Raw genomic sequence first — 20614 nt, 5'->3', positions numbered from 1 at the left:
CTCGCAGTTCGTGTTTCGAGCCCCACGTCAGACTCTGTGCTGACAGCTCAGAGCCTAGAGCCTGCTTCAGATTCTGTTTCTCCCTTTCTCTCTCTGCCCCTCCCCTGCTCGCTCAGTCTCTCTCTCTCTCTCTCTCTCAAAAATAAACATTTAAAATTTTGTAAATAAATAAACAAACAAACAGACAAATAAATAAATCCTCCCTGGGCCCCACGGTACCAGGGTGCAATAACATGGTTGGCCTACTTGGCCTTTGTGACCATAGAAACCTTACAGGCTCACTGGACTGGAAATAGTATGTATCAGTGGCAACCCCTTAATCCAGAGTAATCTGTGTAAACTTTCTGTTGTCAGGTGATAGTTATGTTCATCAGTTTGGTTTATATTTTAAAATTCTTTCATGGTGAAAGTGGAATACCAGTAACAAACTTGCCGGAAGTTATTCTTGAGAGCTGGAAATACCACAGGGCATAGATTGGACCTGAGACTTTAAATTTGCTTCATTTAGAGCAAAATCTGAAAACTCGCAGGCCCAGGGGAGTCAGGCAGATCGTGAAACTGCGTGAAGCAAGCTGGGAAAGAGAGCAGTTGGAGGCGGGAGCAATCTGGAGAACACCAGCTGCAGTTCACTCCTGTTGTTGGCACAGACAGAGGGCCTGGGGTTACCGGTTTTCTGATTTTTCCAAAACATCTTGTAAATCCAGGTGAAATGGCGAGATTTTTTACACGTTGGCAACTAATTCCAATTTTTGAAAGCAGTGCGTAGGCCACGTGCAACATGTCTGCAGGCCACCAGATTGTGACTTCTGACCTATAATGAGTTTCTTTTGTCTCTTGTGTCTGATGTGTGGTAGGGCCGTTACCTGTAAGATTTTTGCCTTTTATAATATTACCATCCTTTAGCACAAGGAGTGATGGACCTTTAAAAATACTTTATTTCAGGGATAACTTAGTGATCTAGTTTAATTTTTGAAACGGGACTAGAGTAACTAGCTTATTTCGCATTTATGCTGGTTAAAGAGGTTCTCTGCATTAGGAAGTTTGATTTATGATGTCGTTAGGATGTATGTGCATCCACATTATTTTTCAAATAGATAATATGTTTAGTTGATCAAATTAAGCACTCACTGACATTTTTGTCATTGTTCTGATTACAGATAAACTTGCCATAACCCACAATGTGCTAAAATTTGAAGGGAGTTTAGGGGTATTTTTTCACCCTCAACTCAACAAAGACTTATTAAAATATTACATTTGGAGAATAAAACTGTAATATATATTCGTATCTTAAAGCTGGACATCTGCTGGGTTTTCGTGTGATCTAGTTTTAATGTGTTGTAGAAAAATACCTCGTTTGAGTGCATCTCATTATCAAAAGAGAATAGTGATTTCATTATTTTGTGGGGAAAGACATGGCTTATATTCAGACTTTCTAAACTTTTTTTGGTCTCCACTCCTAGTCCAAGCTAGTAACATTGTCCAGGAAACTAAAGGAGAGAGCATTAAAGTTTGAATAGCATATGCTGTTTCCATAAGCAGAAAAGAATAAGTCTGATGTTTGGTTTAGGATTCGGACGCAGGAGTTTGGGTTTTTCTGAACGGCGAAATTCTGTTTCAATAATAGTTGCTCCTTTAGGTGTACTAATCCTTTAGAGGCTAACATCTGTGGTTTTCACGTATTAGTTTTCTTACACCTCTTTTCTGGGTGGGAGGAAATAGGGAAATTTTAAAAAACGCTGGTGATCATAAAAATCATTGAATTAACTTTGATGTGTTTAGTGACTCAAATAAGCACATTACCCCGTAGGTGAACTTGATCTTGTGAAGCTTTGGAGCTTATGCTCATGATCTGAATGTGGCAGAGGATATTCTTTCTCTCAATGTTTTCCCAAAAATTCCTGTTGCTAGTTGAATCAGGAATGTGGGGAGACATTTTCAGTACTTTTGGTTTGCTTAGATTCTGGCCGTTGTTATGAGATGAATGGAAATGGAAAGTATTCTGGGAAAAACAATGGCCTGAACTTTCCTTAACCTTGCAGAACTGCCCTGGGTTTGGGTGCAGTGTGACAGCCTCTCCCACCCTTATCAAATTCGGTTCTGCTGTTTTTCGTCTGAAAGCAGAATTTTTACTCTGACCGTAAGCCTGCTTCAGTTCCCAACACCCAGTTTGGAAGAACTCTTGCCATTGTATATGTCACGCGAGTGTTTTACAATGAGGTATGTGTTAATCTGGGCATTTTTCTTAATTGCCAGGCAGTTTCCGCCAAAAGCAACATCAAAATATTAATCCTCCCCTCCAAGTCATTGCTGGCTGAGAATCTACTCCATCTGGAAAAATATAACATGTTTGAAAACTTAGTGTAGTCAAGTGAACAGACCTAATCGAAATAATTACAGGAAAATGAAGATGGGTTTATCTTGTGACATCATTCAAACAGATTTCCACCCTGTTTCTCCAACTGGCATCACGTAAAATTCTTCCATGACTGCTAGAAAAGTAAAAATGAATAGGAGGTTGTAATGTACAGTGTATTTTGGGCCCAGTAGATTTGAAACCCTGAAGGGGAAGTGACTAAATGTCTCCATTTCTTTGGCTCCTTCCAGTACAAAAAGACTTGGGAAAAACATGGCGATTAGCTTGTAGGGTATAGTCTTAATATTGTACAGAATTCATTGGTGAATATTGGTAACTAACGATCAGCATAACGTTTTGCTCAGAGGTTGGTTAAAATATAGCGTATAACTGTTTGTTATTGGGCCGGCTTTTACATTTAAGGCTGTTTGATTATTGGTCTGTGACACCTTCACGCTTTTCTCTTTTTCTTTTTCCCTGCACTTCCTTCCTGACCAGGGTGGTGGGAGGTACACAGCAGTACCTCAGTCGGACCCGCTGGAGCGCGTTAGCTGTCGAAATTGTCGGAACAACAATAGGTAAGTGGCTCTGTATTTGCACAGGTTATTGTGACTATGGTATAGGAAGGACTCTTCTTTTTCTCCCCTTTGGCAAAGGAAGTTCTTGAAATTTTATGTAAGATATAAATCTCAGAATATGGAGACTTAAGTTTAAGGCCATTACTAATTTTTTGGCCCTGCTTTACAGTTTTTACTTTTCTGGGCTTTGGTTATTTAGCTATATGGACAATGTTCAAGACGTTATTTCTCACTGAGATGTTATTAAAAGGTTTGGTGTTTTTGAAATCTTTAAAGTAGAGGCATTCTCTGCATATAGACTTTGTCTTTTCTCATCTGTTTTTTTCTGTCTGTGTCATGAATGAGAGCATGTTTGAATGTTAGACGAAAAACCCTGTGTATATAGTAATGTGTTTTCATAGAAATTTTACTGAAATTTTCTTACCAGATTATTCAGCTCTTCTTAAAATTATTATTCTTAAAACCTCAAGATAATTAAGTAGCAAAATCTCACTTTCTTTTAATTTTCTGAGTTTCAGAAACCTCTTAAGAGGTTACACTCACAATATCTCAAAGATACATCTTAAGATACACTCACAATATCTCAAACAAGATAGAAATATGTAGGGTAACATGTTCATTTAAATTTTGACAAGATTCAGGAAGCTTTCGGGCTACCTCTGTATATAGTAACTCCAAAGGATTGTCAGACGTTTCGTTGTATTAAAGTTCTGTCTGTCAAAAATCTTAGTTCTTTTTTTTTTTTTCTGTAACGATGGTGTTGGATTACGTGGTCTCAGAAGCCCATCCCAGGTCTAAAATTCTACAGTGTAAAAGTTGTGTTATAGTTACTACATGAGATAACTGGAGTATGGACTGGATTTTGGATATTTCATTGTTGAAATGGGATGGGACCTATATTTTTCAAATCAACGACAAGGTTAATAGTTGTGTCTGGGAGTTACCAAAACCAGAGCTTGGAAGGAAACGGTCAGCTATAGAACTAACAGTCCATTTCTCGGCATGTGTTTTGCGTTGCAGAGCAAAAGCAATGAAAACTTCCTCGAGACTTTTCTTTATCGTTTACTTAGCCCATCTTAGGGTGTGTATGTGAGCAAGATTCAGCTGCCTATTTTGTGTACTAAGATTTCTTGGTACATTTTTTTCATGTTTATTTTTGAGAGAGAGGGAGAGAGAGTGTAAGCAAGCACACGTGTGTGCTCACACAGCGCATGTGCAAGTGGGGGAGGGGCAGAGAGAGAGAGAGAGAGAGAGAGGGAGAAAGAGAATCCCTAGACAGTGCAGAGCCCAGCAGAGGGCTCAAACTCACGAACTGTGAGATCATGACCTGAGCCGAAATCCAGAGTCAGACACTTAATCGACTGAGCCACCCAGGAGCCCCTGCTTGTTACATTTTTAAATAAAATCTATATGACCCAGCTAAATTTTAAGATGTTTTATAACACTGAAGCCCTATTTTTTGTCCTGAACTGGCTGTAGGCTTTATCGCAATTTGTTAGGAACATGCTAAAGATGCTTCATACACCTGGTAAGTAATCTAATAGATTTAATGAAAACGAATGGTATTGCCTGAAAATGTAATGTATTGTCCTTTGTGTTTCTCTTCAGCAGGTCTCAGTTCAACTGTAGGCATCAGAGTAATGTTGTAAGAGAGCCTCTGGTCTAAGAATAAGTAGACAGAGGCTTTCCCACTGCCCAAATCTATGATCTTGGGGAAGTTATATAATCTCTCTATAGCTATGTCCTTATCTGAAAAATGAAAAATTGTCCTAGGAAATGTAAAACCAGCCCAACATACTCTGATTATAGATTTTGGTAATTTGCTGCTAATCATGTCTTTATGGTGATGTTATCATCCTGGTACTAAAATGCATCCCATTTATATGAATATGACCAGTATCTACCGTCACGCACTCACTCATAGCCATTTTTATGTGTGTGTGAGTGAGAGTATGTGTATAGTATTGGGGGTTTTGTTATACATGTTTGGTTTTTTTTTCCCTTTAAGACAGTGGACAGTTAATAGTTCTACTAACTTTTCAAGTTGATAACTTCTTGAATTTCATGTTTGGGGGTTTTCCTTTTACCTGGGAATATGGGTACATTCTTTTTAGCCTGAGAAAACCAGCTTCTGTCTCACCCCAGCTTAAATTTACTTCTTCCTACATAAGAGTCTGCCTGTTCAGGGCAAATCTTGGCTTGTCTGCGTTGCCTTCAAGGTTAGCCAAAGGTCTCACCTGGCTCCCAGGAGCCATTATGTGATTTTGATACTTAATGATTGGCCAGATAAATATCAGTAAGTACCTACCTTCAACTCTGGAAAATTGGAATCATTAAATGTAAGGCTTCTCCTTTCACTTTGAAACTGAAAAGAGACATCTTTTCTCAAGATCCCCCAAGATGGCAAAGTTTGTAATAAGCTTCTGATGCTGAGACGTAGATGATACATGATTTACTCCCCCAAATATGCACAATTTTAGTTAATTTACACCTTTAGGATATTGACATTACTAAGAATACATTTGCATTTCCTAACACCAGTTGAACTAGTGTGTATGCAAAACGAGGCAAAATTTCAGTTCAGTTATATGAACATTTATCTGAGGGTGGATACAGGCATACCTCATTTTGTTGTGCTTTATTTCATTGCACTCTTCAGATGCTGTGTTTTGTCCAAGTTAAAGGTTTGTGGTAACCCTACCTCAGGCATGTCCATCAGTGCCCATTTTCCGACGGCATTTGCTTACTTCGCGACTCTGTCACATTTTGGTAATTCTCACAATATTTCACGCTTTTTCATTATTGTAAGTCTTATAATATCATAGTTCTCTTTCATTATTATAGTCTCATTGTTATAGTGATCTGATCAGTGATTATGACTCACTGAAAGCTCAGATGATGGTTAAAGTTTTTAGCAATAAAGTATTTTTTTAACTAAGCTGTGTATATGTTTCTTTAGGCGTAATGCTATTGCACACTTTATAGTATAGTGTTAACAGAACTTTTATATGCACTGGGAAGCCAACAGATTCATTTGACTTGCTCCACTGTGACATTTGCTTTATTGCCATCGTCTGGAACCAAACTTCATTATCTCAAAGGTATGCCAAATAGTGCAGTTCAGTGATTATCACACTTTAGCATACATTAGAATCACTTGGAGCACTGTGAAAACACAAATGAGGAGGCTCTACCTTTAGAGTTGGTGATTCAGTAGGTATAGAGTGGGGCCTGAGAATTTGCATTCCTCATGAATCCCTACTGGGACAGATGCTACTGGTCCTGAGACCATGCTTTAAGAACCACTGGAGAATCTGGCTGGTGAAGTGCAAGTAGAGGGTAGCAGGATATAAAATGGAAAAGTGGATTGAGTTTATATCTTGAATGACCCTGAATGTCACGGTGTAGTAGTTTACTTAAGAAACATTTATTGAGTGCCTACCATGTACTGGGTACTGGCCCACGTCCTACCTCTGGAGAGCCCACGGTCTGATCATAGTGATTTACAACAGAGCTCGAAATATAGTGAGCAGAGTTTGAAGAAGCACGTTGAATCTCGTAGTTCTACATTTAAGGAATGGAAAAAGTCCCTGTTGTTTCAGTAATAACAGTGCAAGAGGGATAGGAGATTTTTATGTTAATCAGAAGTGGGGGGCATTGGCCGCCTGGGTGGCTCAGTCAGTTAAGCATCCGACTTTGGCTGAAGTCATGATCTCATGGTTTGTGAGTTCAAGCCTCACAGCAGGTAAGCTCGGGCCCCGCTTCGGGCTCCACACTTTCTCCCTCTCTCTCTCTTTCTCTCTGCCCCTCACTCACTTGAGCACTCTCTCTCTCTCTCTCTCTCTCAAAAAGAAATTAATTAATTAATTAATTAAAACACAAAGAAGTGGGGGATATTGGTTAAATGTTGAAAATCAATGGGCCAGTTGCATCATAATTCTCTGGAAGGTTTTTGAGAAGCGGAGCAGTGTATTCAAGAGATGCGTTTAGGCTTTGATTAGTGGTTGCAGTATACAGGTGGGATTGCAGGGAGGAGACCAGTTTGTTTCCATAACGAAGACTTGGCTTTCATGGAAGGAGTGAAGGTAGAAAGGAAGAGATGAGGAAGGTTCTAGAGTGGGAATCTTTAGGACTTGGCCACTGACTGATGTGGATCTAGAAAAAAAGGAAGATGCATAATGAAGAGAAAGTTCCCAGCATGGATGGCATGGTAATTGCCACAGTGATAGTCATAGAAATAAGGAACTTAAACAAAGTGACATTGAGAAAAGGTGATGGATTTGGTTTTGGGCATTTAGAGTTCCAAGTTCCAGTTGGATATCTAAGCCAAGATGACAAATGAAAATGCTGACGTTGGGTTTGGGGGTAGATCAGGGCTGTGCTACATATCTAAGAGTCATTTGCATCAAAGTGATAGAACTTAGGGCGCCTGGATGGCTTGGTTAAGCTTCCAACTTTGGCTCAGGTCATGATCTCATGGTTCGTGAGTTTGAGCCCTGCATTGGGTTCTGTGCTGACAGCTCAGAGCCTGGAGCCCGCTTCGGATTCTGTGTCTCCCTCTCTCTCTCTCTGCCCACCCCCCTCCCCATTCATTCTCTCTCTCTCTCTCTCTCTCTCTCTCATAATAAACATTAAAGAATTTTTTAAAAAGTGATAAAACTTAAGTATGGATGGGATCACCAAGGGAGACGGTAGCTTTGGCTAATTGATTATTTTTATATTTTTAATTATTTAAAGTACTGTTGTTGCCTTATTTCCTAGGCATTTAAAGTGATTAGACATCCTTTTTATAAGACTTTCTTCTCTCTTTCATTATTTTTGCTTATAACCTTGAGATGTCTTCAAGGAGCTGATGAAAGGGATGTGATAAAATAAGGAGAGTAAAAGGAAAAAGCAGTTATTCATTCATTCAGCAAACATTTGTTGAAGGTCTGTAGTGGGCCAAACACCAAGCTAGGTCCTGGGGGATATGTCGTGAGCACACCAGGCATTGTCCTTGCCTTCACTGAGCTTACAGTTTGATGGGGAGACATACCTTTCCCAAAATGATATAAATGAAACATAAAAATGACCATGCACTCAAAACTGCATGCTTTAAAGGAAAAGTGAAGAATGGCTTTGAAAGGACTGATCTCCCTAAGCAAGTGACATTTTGCTCTAAAGCTCTGAAGAATTTGTAAAACTAGGGAAAAGAGAAGGGGATAGGTTTAAAACTTTCCAGGCAAACAAGAGGTACCATTTATGCAGGGCCATAAAGCAGAATGCTAGGATCCTTACCAAGCTTCAGGAAGATTAACGTGGCAGGAACCTGGCAAGCAAAGGGGTTAGAGGTCAAAGGTAAGTGAAAGCAGGTCATACAGAGCCATGGCGAGTCAGTGAGAGATTTTAAGTAGGACAGCCTTATGCTAGAACATTCTGGATGGAGTTTGGAGAATAAATTGGAGGGGGCAAAAGAGGATACAAGGGACCAGTTAGATGGCTATTGCAGTAGCCCAGATGAGAAGCAGTGCCCTTGGATGGTTGCAGTAGATATGGAGAGAAGTAGATGAGTTTGAGGGATTTAGGAGGTGCCAATTAAAAAAAATAGACACCTGGGGCCCTGGGTGGCTCAGTTTGTTAAGCGTCCAACTTTGGCTCAGGTCATGATCTCGCAGTTCGTGTGTTGGAGCCCCACGTCGGCCTTTGTGCTGACAGCTCAGAGCCTGGAGCCTGCTTCGGATTCTGTGTCTCCCTCTCTCTCTGCCCCTCCCCTGCTTGTGTGCTCTCTCTCTCTCTCTCTCTCTCAAAAATAAACACTAAAAAAAATTTTTTTAAGACACCAGTGATCAGTTGAGGGAAGAGGCAGGCAGGGGGGTATCTAGGTAAGTGATGCAACCTACTAAGTAGGAATCAACTGCAGGAGATGAGGAGAAACGGTTTACCCCTTAGCACACCCTTGGGAGTCATCCTTTTAGACTCCTTTTCAAACTCTCCTTTACCCAGGGTGGCTCTCGTATTCCACAGATGCCTAATGGATGAAGTCTTGTGTGGGACCTGTCCCTGGTGGAATCTTACCCGTGCGGTGTCCTGCCGTGCTTTCTTGGGTTTAAACTTAAACATGTTTTGTAGAGTGGGCACTTAAGAAACAAATCAGTGCCAGCCTTAGACCCCTTTTACCATCCGTCTGTTTTGGTCATAACTATCTGGAGAGAAAACGTTGCCTTTATTGTCTAAATTGGAGTACTGATGTGAAAATTTGAGAACAGGTAAGAGGGGAACGTGCACTCCAGCAGTCTGTCGAGTTTTATTTGATGTGCTAGTGCTTTTGTGGCATGTTGTAAATGACTGCCTGCTTCATCATGTTCAGCTAATTTGAACCCTTTTCGGGTTTTAAGAGTGATATGTAATAGCTCACGATGGACAGCTAGAAAGAAGCGTATTTAATGCACCTTTGTGGGGAGCCAATCCCCTGCACTGAAGACTTAATTGAGAAATCCTTGTGCATTTCAAGAATGTAACAGATTTTAATCAAATAAATCAAAAGCTTTCTGTCTTTCCCCTTCTCTTCTCAATTTAAAAGGCAGTGGAGCAGTTCTGGATATGTAATCAAATGGGGTTTGTCAGTTGCTTGGCTAGTTTAATGGGAAAGGATTGAGGTTAAATCCTGCCTGTTTATCATCAGTCTTGATAATGTGTAGAAAAAGAGTAGAGAGGACACTGATGGAATTCACAGATAAATGATTGAGAGGTCCCATCAGGAAAAAACAAGAAATTAAGGGTCCTAGGGAGATTAGAAGTGGGCAGGAAGTAGCCAAGTAAAAACCAGCTTGGAGAAATGTATATAATCCACCTGGGAAGAAAAAGTGCAAGCTATACATGGCTGATGGTCAAAGGAGAAATCACTTGACTGGGACTGGTGCCTTAGGAAGCACAGATCGTACGAATGATCCCCAAGCTCTTGCATGAGGACATCCTTGAAAGTCTGTGTGTTGCTGAGCTTGGGGACACTTTTTAACCAGTTTGGAACCCTTCACTGATAATCAGATAGACGCGGATAAAAATAATGTGTCAAGATGAGTATGCAAACATTGCATTATAGCACTAGGTCTTTCTGGCCTACGATTAGAGCTACCCAGCTGGTTTGTGAAGTATGAAAGTGACTGCTTGTTGAGTACATCTAAATTCTTTGCTCCAGCAAGTGAATTTGTTATGACTTCATCTATCTATTGCTGATCATGTAGCTACTTCAGAACTAGCCATAAAAACCAAAGGCAGCAAACACATAAAACCTAAGGTTTGGTTTCTCTTCCATCTGTGGTAATCTGCCCAATTCCCTAAGAAAAAAAAACTCAAAACATTGTGTCTAGTGTTTTTTTTTTTTGTTACTTAAAATTTTTTATTATTGAAGTATAGTTGACATACAATGTTACATTAGTTTTACATGTACAAGATAGTGATTCAATAATTAATACATTATGTAATGCTCACAACAGTAAATGTCACCATCTGTCACTGGATGTTATTATATTATTATTATTATTATATTATTGACTGTCACTGGCTGTTATTATATATTATGTTAATATATTATTATTGTATTATTATTGGCTGTACTTTTCATCCCCTTGACCTCTTTTATTTATTTACTTATTTATTTTAATTTTATTTTTAAAAATTTACATCCAAAGTAGTTAGCATATAGTGCAACAATGATTTCAGGAGTGGATTCCTTAGTGCCCCTTATCCATTTAGCCCATCCCCCCTCCCACAACCCCTCCCATAACCCTCAGTTTGTTCTCCATATTTATGAGTCTCATCTGTTTTGTCCCCCTCCCTGTTTTTTTTATATTATTTTTGTTTCCCTTCCCTTATGAGTCTCGTCTGTTTTGTCTCTTAAAGTCCTCATATGAGAGAAGTCATATGATTTTTGTCTTTCTCTGACTGACTCATTTCACTTAGCACCATACCCTCCAGTTCCATCCACCTAGTTGCAAATGGCAAGATTTCATTCTTTCTGATTCCCGAGTAATACTCCATTGTATGTATATTCCACATCTTCTTTATCCATCCGTCCATCGATGGACATTTGGGCTCTTTCCATACTTTGGCTATTGTTGATAGTGCTGCTATAAACATGGGGGTGCATATGTCCCTTCAAAGCAGCACACCCGTATCCCGTGGATAAATGCCTAGTAGTGCAATTGCTGGGTCGTAGGGTAGTTCTATGTTTAGTTTTTTGAGGAACGTCTATACTGTTTTCCAGAGTGGCCGCACCAGCTTGCATTCCCACATTGTGTCCAATTTTTAAAACTGATCAGTACCATCCTTCTGAGGAAGTTCTATATTTCCTACTTATAATATGGAGAACAGTGGCCTGTCATCAGGGAGTCAGGTGGTTAGGATAGTGTTTTTGGTCTTTTATTTGTAAGACAATGTGTGTGTGAGCTTGCCATGTTCAGTAATTTACTCAGTCGTTTATTGTCATCTATTTTGTGACGGTCACAGTAAAGTAATTCCCAAAGGATAACTCCCACTCTGAGACTGGGGTCGTTGCATCCAGTAAAGAATGTACAATGAGAGTGGAGGACAGCCGTGGCCCTGGAGGAATGTCATCAGGCTTCTGTTGCATAGTAACTGATGAGCCTCCAAAAGTAAGGGCTGGGTCAGCAATGTGACAGAGACACTGAGGCAAGAGGAAACAGAAGTAAGCTGAGTATTTACTTTAAGTTTATTTCTTTATTTTGAGAGGGAGAGAGCCTGTGTGCAAGGGAGGGGCAGACGGAGGGGGAAAGCGAGAATCCCAAGCAGCCTCTGTGCCTCTACCATGGAGTCTGACTCAAGGTGCAGACTCATGAACTGGAGATCATGACCTAAAGCCGGAGTCAAGAGTCAGATGCTTAACTGACGGAGCCACCCAGGCACCCAGTAAGCTGAGTATTAAAACAAACCACCACCAAGATGTGAGTATTTTGGAAGTTTCAAGAACATACTCATGAAAATGAGTATCGCACATCCAAGAGATCCATGGATAGTCAGTCTTTGCCCTTCAGGGATCATCAAAAGAGGAAACTTAAGGGGTGCCTGGGTGGCTCAGTCGGTTGGGCAGCCGACTGCGGCTCAGGTCATGATCTCGCAGTCTGTGGGTTCAAGCCCCGCGTCGGGCTCTGTGCTAACAGCTCGGAGCCTGGAGCCTGCTTCCGATTCTGTGCCTGCCTGTCTTTCTGCCCCTTCCCTGCTTGGTCTCTGTCTCTGTCTCTCTCTCGAAAAAAAAAAAAATAAACATTAAAAAAAATTTAGAAAAAAAAAGAGGAAACTTAATGCAAAATTTATACAATTACCTGATCAGAGCCATTCTGTACATAATCAGTCACACTTAACAAATATTTAACTGTGTAAACAGAAATGGGCCACTTCTCTAGAAAATATTTCAGAGGTCCTATATAGTTTTTCTGGAATGTCCAAAATATATTTAGTCAAATACTAAACAACATACTCGTCGAAGCACAGTCCTGTGCCACTGTTCCAATCTTCTGTTTCCTAGTGTGTGCTATCCAGATTGTTGGTTAAAGACTATTTCATTACTTTTATGACACCGTAACTGTCCTTTTTCTATCTTACCAATTTGTCAGGTCTTTCCTGTTAACTGAAAGAGATCTTAGTAAACTAACAGGCCCCAGACCACCTGAATTAATTTTAGCACACATTTTTGTACGTGGCAAGATGCCCAGGGCTCTATTTACCCAGTGTTTTGACATTTAAAATTAAGCAAAGTAGTTTCATTGAGTCAGAGACAGCTCAGTGAAAACTTTCACTCTACCTTAAGCCAATAATAACTGAAATTGAAGGATTATTTGAGAAGCCTAAGGTAGTGAAACTACAAACTCTTTGTGCCTGTATAAACTGTAAAGTGTGCATTGTAAGAGCAGCTTGATAAATGTCCTATATTTGTAGACATACTCATTTGACATGTTCTCTCATTCACTGCCTATAGATTTGGGTCTTTGAAGTTTACATGTATACACATCACTATTTTTGTGATTACCCGCTTGCTTTAGCGATTTTAATTCAAGTGTTAATCAGCAAAAGTGTTTCCACATGCTATCTTCTTAATTCTATTCAGAACAGGTATTATAGTCCTTTTTCATTTATTCATTTATTTTTTATTTATTTAATTTATTTTTATTTTCTGAGAGAGAGAGAGAGGGTGCAAGTAAGCGAGGAGCAGAGAGGGAATCCCAGGAGGGACAGAGGGAAAAAGGGAGAGAGGGAGGAAGACATAGAATGAGAGAAGCGGGGTTCACCTGAAGTGGGGCTGGTGCTCACCTGACGTGGGACTTGAACTCACAAACCGTGAGATGATGACCTGAGCCAAAGTTAGATGGATTGATGACTGAGCCACCCATTTGCCCCTATGATATTCTTTTTTCATATACTTTGTCATCTATGCTTGTGTCTTAGCACATAACCCCCAAGTTAAAGCCATTTTTATGTTGATACATGTAGATACCTGGAACAGAAAAATGATTTCCATGTAGTTATCCAAATGGTAAATTCCTGGGGCACTTGGGTGGCTCAGTCGGTTAAGCGTCCGACTTAGGCTCGGGTCATGATCTCACGGTTTGTGAGTTCGAGCCCCACGTCGGGCTCTGCGCTGACAGCTCAGAGTCTGGAGCCTGCTTTAGATCTTCTGTCCCCTTCTCTCTCTGCCCCTCCCACACTCACGCTCTGTCAAAAATAAACATTAAAAAAAAGGTTAATTCCTGATGATTAGGGGTTAGGATTTGGTGTACTAGAAAATTTTATCAGTGTGGTTCAGCATGTTGAAAAGTGGGTAATCTAACCAAAGTATGATCATTGTCAACACTGTTCTGTTGAGAGTCACAATTCAGAACAAAGTAAACTGCTGTCCTCTTCTGTTTCACTTATCTGAAAAATAGATACCAAAGAATAGGGAACAGTTAAATTGTACTTCTTTTTTTTCTTGCTAAATATGCGTCACTTCTTGTAAAACAGCTGAATATTTCATCTATGTGTTTTCTCCGGCACAGAAAAGCAGGTTATCATCCGTCACAGTTGGCCATGGCCCCTCTGTCTTGGCCATCCCCTTAGTCCTGCCCCACCCATGTAGTTCACCTCCACTGCCTCCCAGCAAATCGCCCTTGCACTTCATCGAAAAAGCTCATCCTTTGGGGCACCTGGGTCACTCAGTCGGTTGAGCAGCTGACTCTTGATCTCAGCTCAGGTCTTGATCTCAGGGTCATGAGATCAAGCCTTGTGTGGGGGTCCTCGCTGGGCATGGAGCCAAACAAACAAACAAACAAATATGTCATCCTTTGCTTTAAATTGAAGAAGTGACCAGAAAAAAAGAAACTAAAAGGAAAGCAACAGAAGAATTTAAGGCCTCTGACTATCTGGTGAGTCTTCATTATTTTGTGTTAACATTATTTTACGTTATCATTAATTCCTCTTAGAGCTACCTCAACAAATTATTAATTTATACTATTTTGTTTTTAGGGAGGTGCCCTGGTTTTTCTAATTCTGGCAAGTATTTTTTTTTTTTTTTTTACTACAGTTTAACTTTGCTTTTTTTAAGTGAAAACTTTTCTTTCTGCCCTGGTGATACTTTGTGGTCTTTTAGGTTTCTAGGACCTCCGTGTTGCTTCCAGATTCTTGCAGACACATGGGGCCTCAAGCCAGAAGCTTATTAGTTAGTTTGTTTTACAACATCACCATCGGGGGTTGTTTTTAAGGGTCTGCCTATGCTGTGCGTCTCACTGTTTTAAGAGGTTACTCTAACACTGGGACAGTTATCTCCTATCCTCAAGGAGATTGAAGTTTAAGTCAGATATCTTTGGAACCAGCAGATGAGAGAAAACCCAGACAACAGAGCCAGTATGGAACAAGGACAGACATAACTACTATTGTCCTACAAAATCCTAAGGCGTAAGTATATCCATTCATTCTCGCTAAAGTGGACATGTCTTATCTTAGTGCTGAGCATGGTCTGTTATAAGATGTTTTCCAGTTAGTTTAATCATTGCCTGCCCCCTCTGATGATGAATTTACTTACTTAAGAAAAAGGATATAAAAAATGGCTGATGTTTTAATGTTTATTATTTATTAGTTCAACATTTTTGAGGTCCTACTAATGTGCCACAAACTATGTGCTTGGTGCTAGACATTATGACTTTAATCGGAGTCCCGTAGACATCAGTACTTTGACCACTTCTTAGGCAATAAAACACTTTAGACCATTTTCACTCATTTCCTTCTTCAGGGTTTTGTGTTATTGTTGTCACGTTTTCATTCTACAGATACGTAAAATTCTCTAAGACATTACAGCTACTGTTTTTTGAAGTCAGTATTTATTCAGAATTCCTGACACTACATTTTTTTGTTACTGTTCATTCTTTTTCAGTATTTCCTTTCTTCTCTGTGCTGGTAGTCATTTCCTTCAACTTGGAAAAACTCCCTTTGGGATTTCTTAAAATACAGGTCTGAGGGTGACAAATTGTCCCAGCGTTTTGGTCTGAAAATGTCTTCAGTTCATCTTCCTTTCTGACGGATCCTTTCTACTGCTTATTGAACTCTAGGCTGGCAGTTACTTTCTTTTTGTACTTGCACGATGTTGCATTATGGCTTCTATCGCTTCTGGTGAAGAATCGTCTGTGCAACTGTCATTGTTCCCTTCCAAAGTAATAATGTCTGTTTCTTTTGACTGCTTTTATGATTTTCACACTGTATTTTGCCTTCGGCAGTTTAATTATTCACATTAAACTCTGTGGTTAATTATTCACATTCGAAAGTGTGAATCTGTATTCTGCTTGGGGTTCATAGGACTTCTTGAATCTGCGGCCTGGGCTTTCGTCAGTTTTAGCAAATTCTTAGCCCTCTGTCTCCAGATATGGCTCTGTCTTGTTCTCTTTTCACGATGCTTCATATGTCTTTAAAACTTCTCTCTATATTTCCCATCCTTTTGTCTCTGCCCTTCAGTCTGAATAGTATGCAGTGCCTGCTTCTAATTATTACTAGACTCTACGTGTCTATTAAAACTCTTCATCTTGTCATCTTTTTTCTTAAATACATGCATCCAAGTCTTTTAAAGTCTTTGTCTCCTAATTCAGTATCTGCATCACTTATTTTTCTCTTGATATGCCTGATAATTTTTAATTGAATTCTGGGCACTGCGTATGAAAACTCACAGAGGCTCTGGAAGAAGTTTTCTTCTTCCAGAAGGGACTGCTTTTGGCAGGCAGTTTGGCAAGGGGCAGATCGCTTTAACCCGATCAGGGACTGAGCTGATTATTTACTGCTGAGTTTCAACGTCTGTAAAAGTGTTGTCTGTTTCTGCTTCACCATTATTTTTACAGCATAAGCCTTCAAGGGTCCTAATTAAAAAGTCTTTTCTCTTTGGGAGGCTCTGAACTCCAATTTCTGTTTTCTCAGCCCCATGAAAGTGCCAGGAGTCCTGCTTAGCTTCTTAGCTTTGTAGCCAGCACTTTCTGCTTCATGCCTCAGCCTTTTCTTTTTGCACTGAATTGGGGAAATGCCTCAAGGGGAAAAGGGGATGCTGAAACTCGGGTTCACATTTACCTTCTCTCTGAAATCTCAGCCACTCAGGTGCTTGCTTGGGTAGTAGCCCTCTGCTGACTTCAACAGATTTAAAATAAAAATTTCTTGGGGCGCCTGGGTGGCTCAGTCAGTTAAGTATCCGACTTCCACTCAGGTCATGATCTCGCCGTCCATGAGTTTGAGCCCCACATTGGGCTCTGTGCTGACAGCTCAGAGCCTGGAGCCTGCTTCAGATTCAGATCTACCTTATTTATTTCTCCCTCTCTCTCTGCCCCTTTCGCATGTGCATGCGCTCTCTCTCTCTCTCTCTCTCTCTCTCTCTCTCAAAAATAAATAAACATTAAAAAAGTTTTAAAATAAAAATTTCTCCATCCTTTGTAGTTGTCCTTGGCAGGAGAATTGTGCTGATACAAACTAATCAGTCATAGCCAGAAACCAGCAGTTTAATTTTTTAAAAGTTATTTCCAACAAATCATGGAAACCATGTAGATTCCCCCAACTAGAGTTATTTCCAATTTGGGGAAACCAGAATCCTTCTTAGTCTCTAATTCTGTAATTGTGACCTAATGTAATTTCTTCGATTGTAAAACAATTGGTTCTGAACCAGTAGCAAAGAATAGACACTGGTCTCTGGCTGGTCACATGGGAAGTGCCCTGTTCTCATCAAGCACACATCTATTACCGTCTCACAGACAGTGTCTTTTATACCTTCTCGTGTAACTTACTGCATCACGCTGGAACCATTTGTTTACTTGTCCATCTCTGCTTGACTGGAAGCTGGAAATCTGCCTTATTTACCTTTATATTTTCAGTCTCTTACCACAGTGTCTGACATTTAGAAGGTGTTCAGCAAATGCTTTTAGAATAAAGGGTTCTTCTAGGTAAGGTTATTTATATAAATGGAGAATACCCGTTAAATTTTCATTAGTAGTATTTGAATTCAGAAAGGCTATTTTTGTCTGTGTTTTGGTTTTGCCTCTCACCATGCCCCACATTTTGGGTGAATACCCTACTTAACAGTCTGTATTCGATTCAATGAATTGAATATGTTCAGAGGGATTCTCAGGCTCCCTGGGTATTGGGACAGAGGAAGAGACCTGACAAAATCCAAGAAGGAAAGAGGGCGATGACATGGACGTTATTAAATGGCTGTCAGGAGATTAGTGCTCACTTTTGCCAGCATCCCAGAAAAGTTTTTAAAATTCAGAGTTGAATAAAATGTTGAACGGGATAAATAAGGAATGCCATACTCTCCTGGAGTCATGATCTGTCTAGTCCAGTGGTCTGATTCTACCTCCAGCAAACTTTCTTCTTACTAGTGCTTCCTTCATTTTTTATTGGCTTAAGACATGCATGGGAACACTTAGGTTTTATTTGAATCAGGTATGTATTTCTTGCTATATATTATTAAAACTTAAAATAGAGTCCTATTAGATAATCCTGTACTCAAACTGTTCTGTACAAATGAATACCTCACATACTTGGCTTTCCATTCCAGGTGACTAGTATCCAGATTCCACTAAATGTATAGTAAGTATACTTCTCTATTTGAAATTAATGTTGGACTTACTTAAATGAAGGATCTGGTTAACTGACAGATATCTTCCTGTCTTGCAGGTTCAGATCTTTCTTCCTGCTTAGCATTTAGTATTTCCAATAACCTGAACCAACAGAGATGCTCATAACAGTTGCATGGACTTCTTTTACTCATTTGCATATGCCCCAGAAATGTACCATCCCATGGTAAAAAAAGTGGAAATCCAAAAGATTCTTATTTTTATTCCCCAACATCGCCTAGCTCCATCACACTGCCGGTCAGTTCTGTGTGTTTCCTACCTAACATGCCCAAATCAAAGCCAAATGAAATGTCTTCCTAAGACTTTTCTTACGATTATTGAAATAAAAAATATATTTCTGTTATTCCAGTTTCTGTTTATGATGGAATAGCTTGATCATCTATAGGTAAGAATAGTGATGAAATCTGGACAGTTTGAAATTACTGGAGAATAGCCTGAAGCAGGCAGGAACTGAATAAATCTAAACTTGAGAGACAATGGCTGACATTTATTTGTGATTTTTTGCCGGAGGGCATTCTCCAGTCTTGGGTCAGGGACCCAAACAGAGGTGTCAGAGGATAGAGTTCAAGACCAATAGAAAACCAGCAAAAAAAAAAAAAAAAAAAAAAAAAAAAAAAAAAAAAAGGAAAATGTGATACTTAAAGGAAAAAAGTCAACAGAAACAGACCCTGAGGTGACACAGATGTCACAATGAGCAGACAGTGACTTTTGAGGCAGCTGTTATAAATAGGTTCAAGCACCTAAAGGAGGATAAAAACATTGAATTCACACTTGAGGAATTGCAGCAGAGAAATAGAAACTATAGAAAAGACCACAAGGAAATTCCAAAGCTGAAAAGTACAATTAACAGGAATGGAAAATTTACTGAATGGCGTTAACAGCGGACTGGAAACGACAGACGACAGAATCCGTGAACGAGAAGATCAATAGAAATGATCTAATCTGAAGAACCGAAAGAAAAAAAGAAAACGCGTATCTTAGGTGAGGGCGGGAATAAAAGTAAGTCAGGATTGAAGTGAATACTCCGTGCCAATAAATTCTAGCAATCAGTTCTTCAAAGAAAAAAATTTTAAAATATACAAAACCTGGATTTCGAACATCTGATCCTCGTAGTGTCCCCCGCCCTGCAAGGGGGAAGAGGGAACATATTACCTGACTTCAAAGCCGTGTGTTTTTGTTGGCTTTCATAAGATTCGTCCTCTCACGTGGCCATAGGTTTCTTAGCTTTCTGTTCTCTTCTTCCTCTCTGTTCTCTTCCATTCCTTCCAGTGGCTAATGGCCTTTTTCTTCTGTGTGCTGTATTCAGGAACCAGTTAATTATGAAATGGAAGACAACTTCTGACAGAGGACCAAGGCAAAGGAAGCCTGTGAGATTGGTCATCCTATATGGCTTTATTCTTAAGTGGTGCAGTCTCCTGCTGTATTCCACTTTAACTGCAATTTCTGAGTTCTTGATCTTGCAAATCAGAGTGAATCATTGCGTTATTTGTAAGCACTGATCTTTCTTAATGAGAGTCTGTGATTACAAAACACCAAATGGTATTTCAACGTAAGTGTATTTTAACGATTGATCCCTGAAGGCACAATTCTGTTTCTTTTGGTTGTATTTTGTAGGTGTTTCACCAAAACCAGCAGCACTTTCAGCAGCAGCCCCCTTCCTGTGGTCCCAGTGGTAGCACCTTATCCTCACGATGGCTTGGAAATGAAGCCCCTCAGTCACATGAAGGTGCCCGTATGTCTGGCTTCCACAGCCCCCGACTGTAGCCAGTCACCTGAGGAGAGCTTCAAAGATGACACGGCACCAAGACCTGCTCAGCATACTTGCTGTCAGGACAATAGAAATGACATCGACATTGAGTGCACAGAAGATACAGCAGAGTTCAGCAGAGGTACCGGGAGCCATTAGCAATCTCAAGTTTCATGTGCAAATACTGTTCACATAATCTAAAACAATTTTCCCCTCATACGGTTGTTTTTAGAATGCACAGAATAAGCTGTTCCCAGATCTGTCTTCTATAGTTTACAAAAATACAAGAGTTCACATAAGTCTTTTGCAAGAAGAATGGAAATGGGGGGAAAGGGATCGTTTCTGCGTCTTTCCATGTTTGTGAAAATTGGAGTGCTCTATCCCACTGGTGTGTGTTGGGGGGAAAATCCATCATAATTTCAGAGTACATAACGGGCTCACTCCTTTTCTCACACGTGTAAAATATAGTTACAGCAATTTCTCTGTCTAGCTAGACAACATATTATCTGGTAGCAGAATTGTGTATGTTAATTTAATGCATTTCCCCATACATTTCCCAGGGTATAGTCAGAAACCATTCTATCCCTACCAGAAAAATAAAAGGTTCTTAGTAATGCCATCGATCCAGTCATATTTGATAGCTTAGGGACAGAATCACTGTGTGTAAAGATGCTTTTAATAATTTCAAACCATCTGTGATACAAACATAAAAATGATAAACATGTGAAAAATGTTTCCCAAGTTCCATTAAACTACGTGCTTTAAGAAAAAAGAAAGAAAAAAGAAATCTTAAGTTTCAAGCTAGTCT

General features: G+C 39.8%; 1 protein-coding gene across 4 annotated transcripts in view; it reads left to right on the top strand.

The window, feature by feature from the left end:
- CDON (cell adhesion associated, oncogene regulated) overlaps positions 1 to 20614 on the top strand; it is a 101605-nt gene that overhangs the window by 76045 nt on the left and 4946 nt on the right. For all 4 annotated transcript variants that reach the window (XM_040483469.1, XM_040483468.1, XM_040483470.1 and 1 more), the window contains exons 18-19: positions 2852 to 2931; positions 19674 to 19948. In XM_040483469.1, the coding sequence (XP_040339403.1) occupies positions 2852 to 2931; positions 19674 to 19948 (355 nt within the window). The remainder of the gene's footprint in view (positions 1 to 2851; positions 2932 to 19673; positions 19949 to 20614) is intronic.

Source organism: Herpailurus yagouaroundi, unplaced genomic scaffold, assembly GCF_014898765.1.
Source record: "Herpailurus yagouaroundi ecotype Mexico unplaced genomic scaffold, PumYag 161, whole genome shotgun sequence".
NCBI classification, from domain to species: domain Eukaryota; kingdom Metazoa; phylum Chordata; class Mammalia; order Carnivora; family Felidae; genus Herpailurus; species Herpailurus yagouaroundi.
Note: the sequence above shows the minus strand (reverse complement) of the source record. Positions and strands in the feature narration are given on the sequence as shown.